The sequence below is a fragment of the Dermochelys coriacea genome, chromosome 7 (genome assembly GCF_009764565.3).
Source record: "Dermochelys coriacea isolate rDerCor1 chromosome 7, rDerCor1.pri.v4, whole genome shotgun sequence".
Lineage (NCBI taxonomy): Eukaryota > Metazoa > Chordata > Testudines > Dermochelyidae > Dermochelys > Dermochelys coriacea.
The window spans coordinates 22,993,824-23,006,532 of NC_050074.1; the positions used below are offsets into that span (position 1 = coordinate 22,993,824).

Here is a 12,709-nt window from a genome sequence, read left to right on the forward strand (position 1 = left end):
GGGAGGAACTTGGTGAAGGGATGCTTACAAAGATTTCTACCTTCTAAGACCCACCCCCGCATCAGCAGGTTTTACTGCAGGAGGACCTGATCCAGTCCTATGGTACAGACAGGGATCCCTTAGCTCTAGCACCACATACATTTTAATGCCTGGCCACTATTTTGGTTTTCCTCCTGTGCCACCCATGCTGCGTAACGCTACCATTCAATAGCCATCTTATCTATGCAACTGCCCTATTAGGGGCACCAAATACAAATGCAGTTGGACATAAAAGCCAAAAGACACAAGATGCCCTGAACCACATTCACCCCTGCAATTGCTCATCCCAAACACAGCCTGATACCCAGAGCCGCTGGCCCTTCACCATAAACCGCCAGCCCTATAGACCCCATCCCCAAGGTACAGCCTGCCATTCTGAACTACTGCTCCTGCCACCCCTTCCCTAAGCAGCTGCTCTTGCAGCTCCTCACCCTGAGCCACAGATATCCCAAGCCTCTGCCCCAATCATCCCTCACTCCAAACCACCACCAGTCACCCCAACCATCACTAAAGCCCTTGAGTCCCCTGCTCAGTCCAGGGCCTGCCACCAGACATTGCCCACAAACACAGGAGAGACAAGCGTCCAACTAGCTGCAGGTTCACTCCCCCCACCTCCCCTTTTGTTGCCAGCCTTATGTCCACTGCCAGATGCTGCCATTGACCTGCGGGAGCAGGCCAATGAACTACCCACATCGATGATGGTTGCTAGGCAACATAGCATTAGCAGCCTGTCTGCCTGACAGCTGACAGAATAGGAACAGCAGTACCAGCAACACAGAAGCAGCATCTGCACAGATAACCCAGGTTCCCTCCAAGGAGGAGCCAACAAGTCCAAGGAGCCCATCAAGGCAGCCAGACCCCACCAAAGGTGAGCACAGGGCAGCATCCCAGCCCAAAAGAGGTGGAGAGAACAGATCACAAGGGTCCATTAAATCAGCTACAGAAAGGCAATGGGGGGGGGGGTTATTTTTAAGAGTATTTTTCTAAATGGATCTTAAAATTCATGTCTCTCAAATAAGTTTATCTGCAAACAGTAAACGTACATCAAGCTGCTTTGTCATAGGCAGTGGCCGCAGCAGCATTCTGCACAAGCTAGAGTCTGGATGACTGGAACATAGATAAGGGAGCTGTTAGAGTCAAGACAGGAAGAGAGATGAAAACTGAATGACTGTTTCAGCAGACGAAATGGTATCCACACAGGCAACGCTGGGGAGGCGGCTCAGTTTGGAGTAGTGCTCTGGAAGGTGGGGTTGCGGTCGAAGGTGGCAATAGCGTTGTGGACATCTGGTAGCAAGTTGCCCCATTCTGGAGTAACCTCTCTGGCCAGCTCAGGATCAGTGTTCACCAGCTCTGAAGGCTGCATCAGGTCTGAGACAGGACTATGGAGTGTGTGCAGCACAAAAGAAGTTCCAGGTAGCCCACTCTTCAGCACCAGGAGGAAGAAGAGAAGGATAGCTGAAGTCTTAATTGACTTAATTACTTGGAATTGGGGGCCAGTCACTTCAACTCCATACTGTTACATGGTTATTGCTAAGATAAAAGACTGTACAAAAATCACAGGCTTTCCCTTTGACAAGGGGATGTTACATAAAGTATGTCAGATATATTTTTAAAAAGTTTCTGAAGACCATTTACACAGCCTGGGTGATTTGAGAGAGAAAGTGTTACTATTTATACCAAACTTCATTTTATTTATTTTACAAACAAAAATATACATTACTCTATTTTTAATCTCCCTCCAGCGCCCCCAAAAACACACACACACTTCTACTCATGGACCATATCTTGTGCTGGTCTCAGAGACGTTATAGACATAAAAAGACAACAGAAGGAAGATCAGTCCTAGACCTAGTGCAGAAGCTCCTCAGCAGAAGACAATGTGGGACATTCAGAGATGATATTGCGGAACACTGAATCTTGGAGAAGGGGAACTTATGGACACACTGAACATCTGCCCAGCTGATCCTTTCGCATTTGATTTAGCAGATAATAGGTTGTATTCATAGTCTGTTCTTCACATCACCCAGGCGAACAAGAAAGTCCTCAATTTCAGGGTCTTGAGGAGTCTCAGCATTTACTCCTTGGGGTGGGATAGGTCTATACAAACAAGACTAACACTCTTGAACCTGTCTGCAAAGCCCTGCCTGCCCTAGGGAATTTTTTCCAAGAGTTCTCCCGCCGTTGCTACGCTGGTCCAACTTCAGTGGCGTCAACCATCCTGGTGGCCTAGTGCTTCCAGGATTTCAGGGAGCATGCCATCTAACCCTACCCACAGATGCAGTGTTTCAAGCACCCTCTCCTAGGATCCCCACATTGCTAACACCAGTGGAGCTGAACTGGTGTCCGCAATGGTAGGAAATAGCAATATTTCCCTAGTGTGGAAAAGGCTGACCTGGCCAAGTAGCTTGACAGAAAGGAAGACCAGTCTCAGCCTCCTCTTGTCTGTGTCATTGCAGGCAGTGGGGATTTAAAAGGCTCTAAGGAGCTACATGAACAGCTCAACAGGAGCAAACAAACGTTTTTCTTTTAAAAAAGTAGATAAAAGTTTTAAAAATAAACCAAAGCAACTTTTCTGTCATGTCACAGCACTGTCTTCAGATCAGCAGGGCAGAATCCAAAGGCTGTGGAACGTTGTGGCCATAGAGAGGCTGTGCTGCTCCTTAACAAGAGGAGAAAAACAAGATGCCTACATGGCTTCAGAGACCTGCACTAGCTTCCAGTTCTCACTCCAGTGGTGTTTCCCCTACCCCACATTGGGCACTTCCGGAAGCTGGCTGTGTTACTTTTTCCCCCCTCCCACTCATAATTCAAACCACCACCACACCACAGGATGACCAGTTCCTAAAATCTTTGCTCCTTCGCTTTCTTTGGCTGCCAGGCACAACAGTCATAGGAGAGACACACATAATCCTCAAATGTTTAAAATATTCTCACCCGGCCATCTCTAATGGAATGCATCCACTTCTTATGTCAGAGCCTCCACCACCCCAGAGATCCCCATCGGAATTGCACCCCCGCAGTGCTACAGGCATAAACTTATTTGCCATCAGTGAATACAAACCAACCACAGAGGTGCCACAAGACTGGCTGCTGCAGCTTTCAGTGAAACAGCCAGGTGTTTGGACCATGATGAGGTCCAGGAAAGCCATGCCAGATTGGAGAGATGCAAGTTGTTCTTTCACTGTGAGAAAGGTAATGGCAAGGTCCTGGATAGTCTTTAAAAGAACCACGTTCGAAGTGCAAGGAAATAATTTCAATACATCCAGCTATAAAATCTGTTTAGGCCAGTGTGACTGTGCTAGGCTGCAAGCTGTAATGCATCACAGGTCAGGAGAAGGAAGCTGCCACAGAAGTAGTAGCAGTTTGCCCATCTGCCTGCATCCCATCTACCACCCAACCTAAAACACTAGTCACCTTGATCCTAGCACTCTGGTGGCTTCCTAGAGTTCACCAGTTATTGTTCATTGGCAGCCAGGACTCATCTGGGGCTTCTGCTCTGCCTCAACCATCTGAACTCCTCTGGAGCCTTCATCTTCAGAGCCAAAAAGCTTCCTCCTCTACAGCCCTCTTAGAGCTCTGGAATTCAGCCAGGATTGTAAAGCAGAGTGCAGATCTGAAAAACCTCACACTTGGCCAATTTTATTCTTAAAATTCAACCCTAATTCAGTGTAAAATACATAGCCGCTTGTCACCGCAAGTTCACAGTACGAGTTCAGTTACGCATAAGCATGGTCTTCAGAGACCCTTCCATAGCCACTCTCTCTCCAACAGACAGCAATGCTGGCTCTTTAAAAGTCTCTTTCCTTGACCCAAGATATAGCTGATCTGCCAGATCCCAGACAGTGCCCCTGTAATGGTCACAGGGCACATTTAACAGTTTGCTCCTCAGTGAGCCTTCTCCCATACACGCCCAAAACACTCCTTGTAATTCCCATTTTACTACAGTTCATAATTTCCATCAGTATCTGCTGGAATTGGGAAGTAGCCCTGCTCTCCCAGGCTTCCTCTCTCCAGACAGCACTCTTCCTACAATACATGCAGTATGACTTGGGAAATGGGATCTGTTGAGACAGCGCATGAAAGTGCCTTTGGCTCCAGGTACTGAATGCTTCGCACATATGCGCCATGGAGAAGCCAATCTCAACTCGCCGACCCCAAAATCCCACTCCCCTCCCAATTACACAAGGGTTTTCAGTCACTGAAAAGGATTGGGTGCCAGCCAGGCCCATCTTCTGGGTCACAGCTACATCTGGAACACCAAGGATCAGGAAGGTTCAGCATTTAGATATTTATGAACAAAGCTGATCTAGGCTGTTATCACATGAAGATACAAAAGGTCTTTCTGGGAGGGCTGGAGCTGTTTTGTTCCATGATGGGTTTTTAAAAGCCCAGGGGAAGAGGGAAAAGCCACACCAAGTGACTGAGAACCAGTCTGTGATGCACATCCTAGCAGCTGTGTAATCCGGGAGGGTGGCATCATGCTGGAAGTCTGGATTGCTTTAGGCATTGATGGCTTTCCAGCGGTCACTGTCAATGCTGTTGACACTGCCCACATGGTAGGGCATTGAGGCGACGTCATCCAGGTAGGCTGTGGTGTCGATCTGGGTGCTGGAGTAGAAGCTGGAATCCACGCCATCTTTCTTGGTCACAGCATAGGCATGGGGGAGGTGCACATCTACATCCTCAGGCTCGTCCACTTGGCATTTGTAGGAGAAAAGGATCTTAGGCTCAGACCTGGAGTCAGGGAAAAGAATTAAGATCCTTGTTAAGTGCTGCAGTATCACAAGAGATGCAACAGCTGCTACAAGGAACCTGCATTGTCCTAAAGGATAGTCAGCCAGAGCACACTATCCCATGGTGCTAGCAACAGGAGAGTTCCATGATCGAAACAGCAGGGGGCTCTGCAGCTGAGCAATGAGGTACCTCGGCAGAGCTACGATTGAACAGCCACGGCGGGAATGCGGCGTGTAGAGGAATATGCTTTCGTCACAGCACATTTAACTCCTAAATACCAATGGTGAAATCCTGGTGTCACTGAAATCAATGGAAGTTTTGCCACTGACTTAAATGAGGCCAGGCTTGCATCTTAAGGCTCCTCCAGGGGATTTCAGACTTGCTCCGAAAGGAGGCTTTTTTATCTGAAGAACCAGCAGTTTCCATCTACAGCCAATTCCAAACCAAACTTAGCCCCCTCCAGACCACATATGAGGCCCCAGAGACAGTTCTACTTGTTCTGAGAGTACTTCAAGCCCTTAAATGGGGTTAAGAATCTGCTGCTTCCTCCCCCACTGGCAAGATTCACACAAACATGCCTTTGTGTTTTGTTGTGTCCTGTTCTTGAAACATTGGTAAAATGAAGACACTGCATTTCCTCGGTCTGGCCACACAGTGGCACCTCAAGCCCAATAATCAGTTACTCAGAGAGCATTTGTGAGAGGCGGAGTGATGTTCCAGGAGTTCCCAGACTCCGGTTTTGGATATCCATCATGCTAGCTAATCCACAGACCCTTTTCTCTAATTCCATGAGAAAATCCAGGACCCAAAATACCGATTTAATCCTGCTGTGGGACTCAGGCTCCCACTAATCAGTCCATTATTCATTTCAGTGACCAACAATTTAGCTCTTACTAGTGCTTTGCAGACATTAACAGCTTAATCCTGACAAATTCCTGTGAGGAGTTTAAGTATTATCCCCATTATACAGATGGAGAAATGTAGTCCCAGAGAGGGGAAGTAATTTACCCACAATCACATAGGGAACAAGCACCACAGCCAGGAACAGAACCCAGTTCTCCTGAATCCCTACCCATTGCTCCATCCACTGCTTTTATTTTACAAATGGGGCAAGTTGGGCACAAAGATCAACTGACATCAAAACCCCCTGTTGGTTTGGCTACTCACCCAAAGAAGCCTTTCAGGAATGCCACATAAATGAGAGGTGCAAAGAAACTGAAGTAGAGGAACGTGGTGACGTCAACACAGCTTTGGAGGCAAGAGGAGACATGCAGTCATTTAGCGTCTGCTGTCTAACGAACACAGCCATTCCATCCAGAGTGTCAAAGACACACTGGGCGGGCAGGGGGGAAGGGAGGGTGTGGGGAGAACAGCAGGAAGAACCTTCTATGAAACAAGTACATGACCTTGGTGCAAATTAATGAGTTCTGCCATCAAAGCCTCACCATTCCCAGGCCCTCAAGGACAGAACCAGCAGGCCTCAAGTGTCAACAGCACAGTCTCTCAGTCCAGTACATCCCAATTTAAACTCTGGGCGAGCTCCTTAATAGCAGGGCATTGCACCCTATAGCAGATCCTGCCAGTTCCAAAGCACAACTCAAGGGGAGTCCCCACACTACTTCTGGGAAACTGTCTGTCTCCATGTCTTCCATTAATATCTACTGAACATGGTCTCTCTCATTGTGAAAACCCCAAACAAGACGAAGCCAATGGCTAGTCATCATTGGAAACAAGGTGCTGCCCCACCCTAGCACAAGAGGCCAGTGTGGAGAGAGCTAAGGAACAAATCCACAAACCCCTCATTCCCAGTAGCTTCCTGCACTGTTGCTTTTCCCTGGTGTCTCCTACAGGGAGATCTTAACAGAAGTATTGTTTAATTCATGCCAACTGCTTTATTTCCCTTTAAGGACAGTCAGGAAGTTCATTATCCCAGGACTGTGCCTATGGCAGGGGGAGGTGGTGACATAAGGCACTCATTAAATAAGTCATCTTAATTGGGCTACAGACTTCTCTTCCTCCTGCCAACCCAAGGACCCATCTACAGTAGGTGGCAGGATGCTGGGGCCCCCTGAATACATACCACAATCCTTCTATGATATCCACGCAGAGAAGGGTGCTGCCCAAGCCCTGCACCAGATTCAGCAGAGCGAGAATTCCAGCATAGACATAAAAACTCTTCCTAGCTGTAAGACAGACAAGGACACAAGGATGAAATCTAACCCCATCAGGACTGACTGAATACATGATCATGATAGACAATCTCTGCTTGATGGAGGCAAATAACACATGTGACAGGTTTCAGAGTAGTAGCCATGTTAGTCTGTATTCGCAAAAACAAAAAGGAGTACTTGTGGCACTTTAGAGACTAACAAATTTATCTGAGCATAAGCTTTCGTGAGCTACAGCTCACCTCACAAAAGCTTATGCTCAAATAAATTTGTTAGTCTCAAGTGCCACAACACATGTGCAGAGGGGAAGTGTGTCAAGCATTTAAAGGGAGAGTGCTATGGAATGCTTGGAATGCAGGAAGTCCATGTCCCATATTTCTTCCCCATACCACATCTTGTGCCAGGAGCTCTGCTGGAGACCAGGAAATAAACAGCTATATATTTATATGGTATAATGGATGAAACCACAGGTTCATGCATCATCAAGAAAAAGGTGGAGTTAAAAAGGGTGGTGTCAGGGCAATACATGCAAGCCTGTTACAGCTGGGCACGTTGACCCGGCATTGGTTACAAGGCAAACAAATGTGTAGCACAGGTGGCAATCTTGGACACAAAGGCCTGTGACTGAACCGGAAGAGGTGCTGCGGGTCAGGAATGAAGGGCATTAGCAAAACTGCATGGAGGACAGACAAGAGGCATTCTGCATCAGGTGTGAGGGTATCGGCAGAACTGAAAGAGGCAAAGACTGGAATAGCAGGGGATACTGCAGATCTGGAGCAAGGTGCATTGGCAGAGCTGTGGTCTGGCGAAGCCAGCCTGGAACCTGCCTGCAGCATGTCCTCTCGCTTTGGTGAGCATCACATTGACAACTTTTTTTCATTTAAAGAATGAATAATCTAATGCAAGTATTCCAATAACCTGAACCACCCATTCCCCAGTTCAGCTACTGCAGCCATTTCAGGATGCTCCAGATGTATCATACTAACAAAAATGGCAGAGTTGCCAAACCAGATAAGACTGGCTAGTAACTCCCAAGCAGTCAGTCTGGAAAGCTTAGAGCTTTTCCTTCCCAAGTAGCCAGCCAGCAGCTGTATGCCAACATGACGCAACCTCATGTGCTACACAACAAGGGGCTTTACCTTTCAGAAGCCAAGCCCTTCCTTATGGTACTCACCACACCTTACAAGACAGTCTTACTAGGACTCATTACACCTCTCCCCACACCCACAATAATGGAAAAGCCCCATTCTCTTCATTGAATGAGTTGATGGTCACAGTGGGGACACAAACATGCTCTCTCACTCTCTGTCATCTCAGGAGGGAGAGACTCTGAAATGCAAGACATGCCACAATGCAGGGATTTCACCATACAAGAATTAGCTACTTGTGCTTTACAGAGCCCCAAAGTAACCCTCATTTACCATGGATGCCTACCTGCATCCCATTGTGCTCGGACATTTTTGTCTGCCAGTATGAAAAAGTGCTGGCAGCTGGAGGGCTAATACTGACCAGCTACACCAAACCTACAGTATCCAAACCATGCAGAAAATGGAGATCCTACTGAGCAGCAAACCTCTACTCAATCCCTTGCCACATAGCCAATGTCCCAGTCACTGGTTGAGGAGAGGTGTGTGTGTTTGCTGTAGATTTGGATACAGGGGATACCTAAGGAAAAGGCAAACCAACCCCCACCCCCAATACGTGGTTCTGTCCCAGCATTGACTGGTTATGCCATATGAAGCCTGGTGTGTCCACTTACATGGAAGAGAAATCCGGTCTTTCAGGGGAGTTTTTGGAAGAATCACCACCAAGGAATAGACCTGTTGAGGCAGAAGGAAACAACTAGGTCCTTGCCCCTTGCAAACTGTTCTACAGTTGGCTTGGGGTTAAACTGCAAAAATCTCAAGGGAGTGGTGGGTGTGCAAAATGCCAGGCACTCCATTAGCACTATATAAATATGAATTCACAGGTAAAAGGAAGGGAATACAGGGAACCAAGCCATTGATATTGAAGCCAATGGGAGCCCTAGGTGCTCAACACCTTGCTGGCTCAGGCCTTTAGGGGCTCTTCACTCTGGAACACTGGGAAAAGGCATCAAGCAGAGCTAAAATTTTGCTGCCAGAAATGCCCCTCCCACCCAATCTTCATCTGCCCTCCCTACCCCTCTGAGAGGCATCAACTCCCAGGTGTTCCCAGTTACAGCACTGCACACAGGGAGTTACAAGAGACTAAGCAGGTCCCCTTGGGGAGCCAGGAGCTGTCTAGTGCCTGGGGTTTTGCATTTGACTACCTGGACCCAATTCTCACTATGCTGTTTAGAAGACATCAAGCAGCTAGGTAAGCAGAGATAATAAACACACTGACTAGGAAAAAGGTATCAATTTGTTACCTCTCCAGACTGTCTTTCCATGTGTCTCAGGGAGGGTCAGAACGTGCTTTGTCCTTACCAGAAAGAAGAAACAAGAGCTGGCGAGCCAGAAGTGCCTTCCTCCATGGCCGTAGATGTTGAAGTCTTCCGCTGAGAGGTGAGCATCAGGGTAGAGGATCTCCAGTGTCCCCTAACAGAGATAAAGGCATTATCAGGACACAGCCCCTTACAGACCCCTCTATCTCCCACACACACACACACACACACACACCCACCCCCCACAGGATACCAGACAATGGATATTTGCACATGCTCAGACAACTGTTCCACTGAACCCTGCACCTTGCATTGCTCAGACATTCCCTCCCACCCCCAGGCAATTCAGCCTCACCTAGGAAGACAGTGGATGAGATGTGGGTGAGAAGCTGGGGACTCCAACAGAGCAGAAAGAGTGGAAAGGAAGTGGCAAGGGTAGGTGTCTGTTTAGTAACAGATAAGCAGCCATCTGAATGTATGTGCAATCACATGTTATTGCAAAGGGAGAGACTTTTCCCCTGGGGCCCGGGGAGCAAGCAAGCCAGGGGACCAGCCACAGTGCTTGGGTCTGGAGGAGAACAGCTCCTGTGATATCCCAGAAGACAGAACAGATGGGAATCAGGAGACTGGACTCAAAGGACCGCTGGTTCTGACCTGGAATGGCAAGTGCCGTATTCCCTCCTCCAGAACTGACACTTCCTACTGTAACATCCAATCTGTAAAACCCTTGCATTTGTGCACAGCTGGGAAAGGAGACCCAGTCTCATATACCTGGAACACATCTGAAAGCAAGCTAGACAGAGATCTGATTGCACAGATAATGAAGAGAAAGAGGGAGTTACTGAATCCAGATACAGCTCAGCCACTTGGTATTTAATGAGGCTCTTCCAGCGTATCATGTGGTAACAATCAGCTCACTGCCTCTGTATGTGAGAGCCCGAACACTGAACAATGACTGCCCTGTTACTCTGGTACTGCCTCAAATAGAAAAGCTATTACAAGGGGTTGGCCACTGCCACTAGTGAAGATGAGAACTTGCCCAGACACACAGCACATTGTTCAGAGAGAGTGAGACGCAGCTAATATACCAAGTGGTAATGTGATGGGAAGTGGCAGCTCTCAGCTCCAGAAGAGGCAGGAGAGGTGAGGCTGTGAGGCCCACTGGACAGCTCTAGTTCAATAAGCATGTCCTGTTTCTCCTTCCAGTTAGGATGGAACCAAAGACTGGATTTGCAGGTAATTCCCTAGATGTGAAAAGCTCCAGCACCCACTCCTCAATCCCTTCAAGCAGCCAGTCCCCGCCCTAACCTGGTATCGGATTCCCTAACCCACCACTGAGCTAGCCAGTCCCCTTGACTTGGGTTGTTTTCAATCCACTGCACTAGAGGTGAAAGGCTCCAGTCTCGCAGAATGGAGATTACTCTTAGCCATGCTTCTTTCCTCCCCAGACTCCAAATCAACAGGCCCCTTTCTCCACACAGCTGGCCAGCTCTTCCCAGGCAAACACTGATCAACACCAAACAGCGCATTCTCCTTCGCTAGCGCTAGCTTGCAAGCCCCAGTGTGCTCACCTGGGTAACAGAGTAAGCCAGGGACAACACTGTGGTGATCGCCAGTACACGCTTGACACTGGACTTGCTCTCGAGATGACCTGAAAAGAGCAAGGAGAGATCATACCACCAGTCACCCTCACCACATCACCTGTCTCCAGGAGCTGCTGTCACACTAGAAAGCCTTTGTCCACCTCCATCCGCAGTAGGAGGATTACAGCTCATTTAACCCACGGCAGCTGTATTACTGCCCAGACTGCTTAAGCCTTTCACAGGACTCAGCATGTCACATCTATAAAACAGGAGAGTCTGACCCGGTTTCCTTCCCACCTGTCCCCACCCCAGAACAACAACTTCCAGTACAGTTACAAGTCAGAGTGAGCAGCAATGTTATCTACACAGAACTGCTGGAAACTCTTCTCTTCAGAGAACAGTTAAAGGAGGAGTCAAGTCAGGGCCAATGTCATTTGGGAGAACCTGCATTGAAATTGTGAGCCCTCTAAGGTGGGAGATCCAGTGTTTGGATATTGCAATGATGAGCATGACAAAAATATAGATGAGTACACACATGCACCTGAGGACTACTCAATGCTAAGGAGCATCTCCCTGGGCTCGAATGAAAGCACCTCTGACAGGCTGCAGAGGAGGCTTCATCCTGCCCATGCCACTAAGAGGGAAGAGGCAGCAAAAGAAGGTGGATAGAAGGGCCACGGAGGAATCTCTCTCCCAAAGACAGTGGGGTTCAAGCAAATATAATAATGACTTTAAGAAGAAGTTGCCCATGGGAAGAATTTGCATGCTGGAGGGGACATTTTCAAAAGTCTGCTTGTTCACCAGCATCCTCTCCTTCCCCCAATTTGCATGCACCATCACCACAAGCGCACGTGTGACTCCAACATTCATGTGCTGTCCTAGCCACTACATGAGCCACACAGGAAATTGCACAAATGACCCCTCAGATCATTTCCAATAACGAGAGTCTTACTTGTCTCCCATCTTTATTCTAGTGATGCCCCGCTTCACAGGATTACCCCATCCCCGCTCCCCCACAGGCAGAGGCCAGGCTGCGCACACCACCTCCACGAAAGGGAAGACGCACATCCGGAGCACTGGAAAGCACCTACCGAAGGCAAGACCTAGAATCAAAAGCACCTTTTGGCACCTACCGAAGGCAAGGCCTAGAATCACCACACTCAGTTCAATGGCCAGGAGGAAGAATCTTGTGATCTCCCACAGGATCTAAGAGACAACAAAGACCAAGGTTAGGAGGGCCAGGAGCCAAGGGGAAATTTATTCAGTGAGACTCCACCCCCTTGTTCTGGGGGAAGACACTCTTGAGATGGAGCTGATCGTTCCCATACACCGGGGTGGCCAAACTTACTGATCCTCCAAGCTGCATATGATAATCTTCAGAAGCTTGAGAGCCAAGCACACCTGCTCATGGCTTCTGCCCTGTGGCAGGGTGGTGGGGCTCAGGGCTTCAGCCGCATGGGAGGTGCCTGCCAGTGTTTGGGGCTTCAGCAAGAGCAGGGCTGAAACCCTGAGTCCCGGCTGGTGCCTCCTGAGGGGCTGAAGCCCCTAGATCCCCTCCCCACATGGCAGGATCCCCTAGCCCCCTCCACCCCATTTCAGGGCAAAAGCCCTAACTTCTCCCCCCCCTCAGGCTGGTAGGTGGAGAATGCGGGGCTCCGCAAGCCACACTGTAACTATAAGAGAGCCACATACAGCTTGCAAGCCGCAGTTTGGCCACCCCTGCCATATACCTTCCTCACCTTTTGCAGAAGATGCAGAGGAGGGTGCCAAAAAGTAACTAA

The 12,709-nt window shown here is 48.6% G+C and overlaps 1 protein-coding gene across 7 annotated transcripts in view; it reads right to left on the reverse strand.

Moving 5' to 3' along the window:
• Positions 1 to 1,709: 1,709 nt before the first annotated feature.
• Positions 1,710 to 12,709, reverse strand: part of TPRA1 (transmembrane protein adipocyte associated 1) — a 24,622-nt gene continuing 13,622 nt past the window's right edge. For all 7 annotated transcript variants that reach the window (XM_038409864.2, XM_038409862.2, XM_043519176.1 and 4 more), the window contains exons 5-11: positions 12,062 to 12,134; positions 10,917 to 10,996; positions 9,389 to 9,499; positions 8,701 to 8,761; positions 6,854 to 6,956; positions 5,941 to 6,021; positions 1,710 to 4,773 (exon numbers count right to left, since the gene is read on the reverse strand). In XM_038409864.2, the coding sequence (XP_038265792.2) occupies positions 4,539 to 4,773; positions 5,941 to 6,021; positions 6,854 to 6,956; positions 8,701 to 8,761; positions 9,389 to 9,499; positions 10,917 to 10,996; positions 12,062 to 12,134 (744 nt within the window). In that variant the 3' untranslated portion in view covers positions 1,710 to 4,538. The remainder of the gene's footprint in view (positions 4,774 to 5,940; positions 6,022 to 6,853; positions 6,957 to 8,700; positions 8,762 to 9,388; positions 9,500 to 10,916; positions 10,997 to 12,061; positions 12,135 to 12,709) is intronic.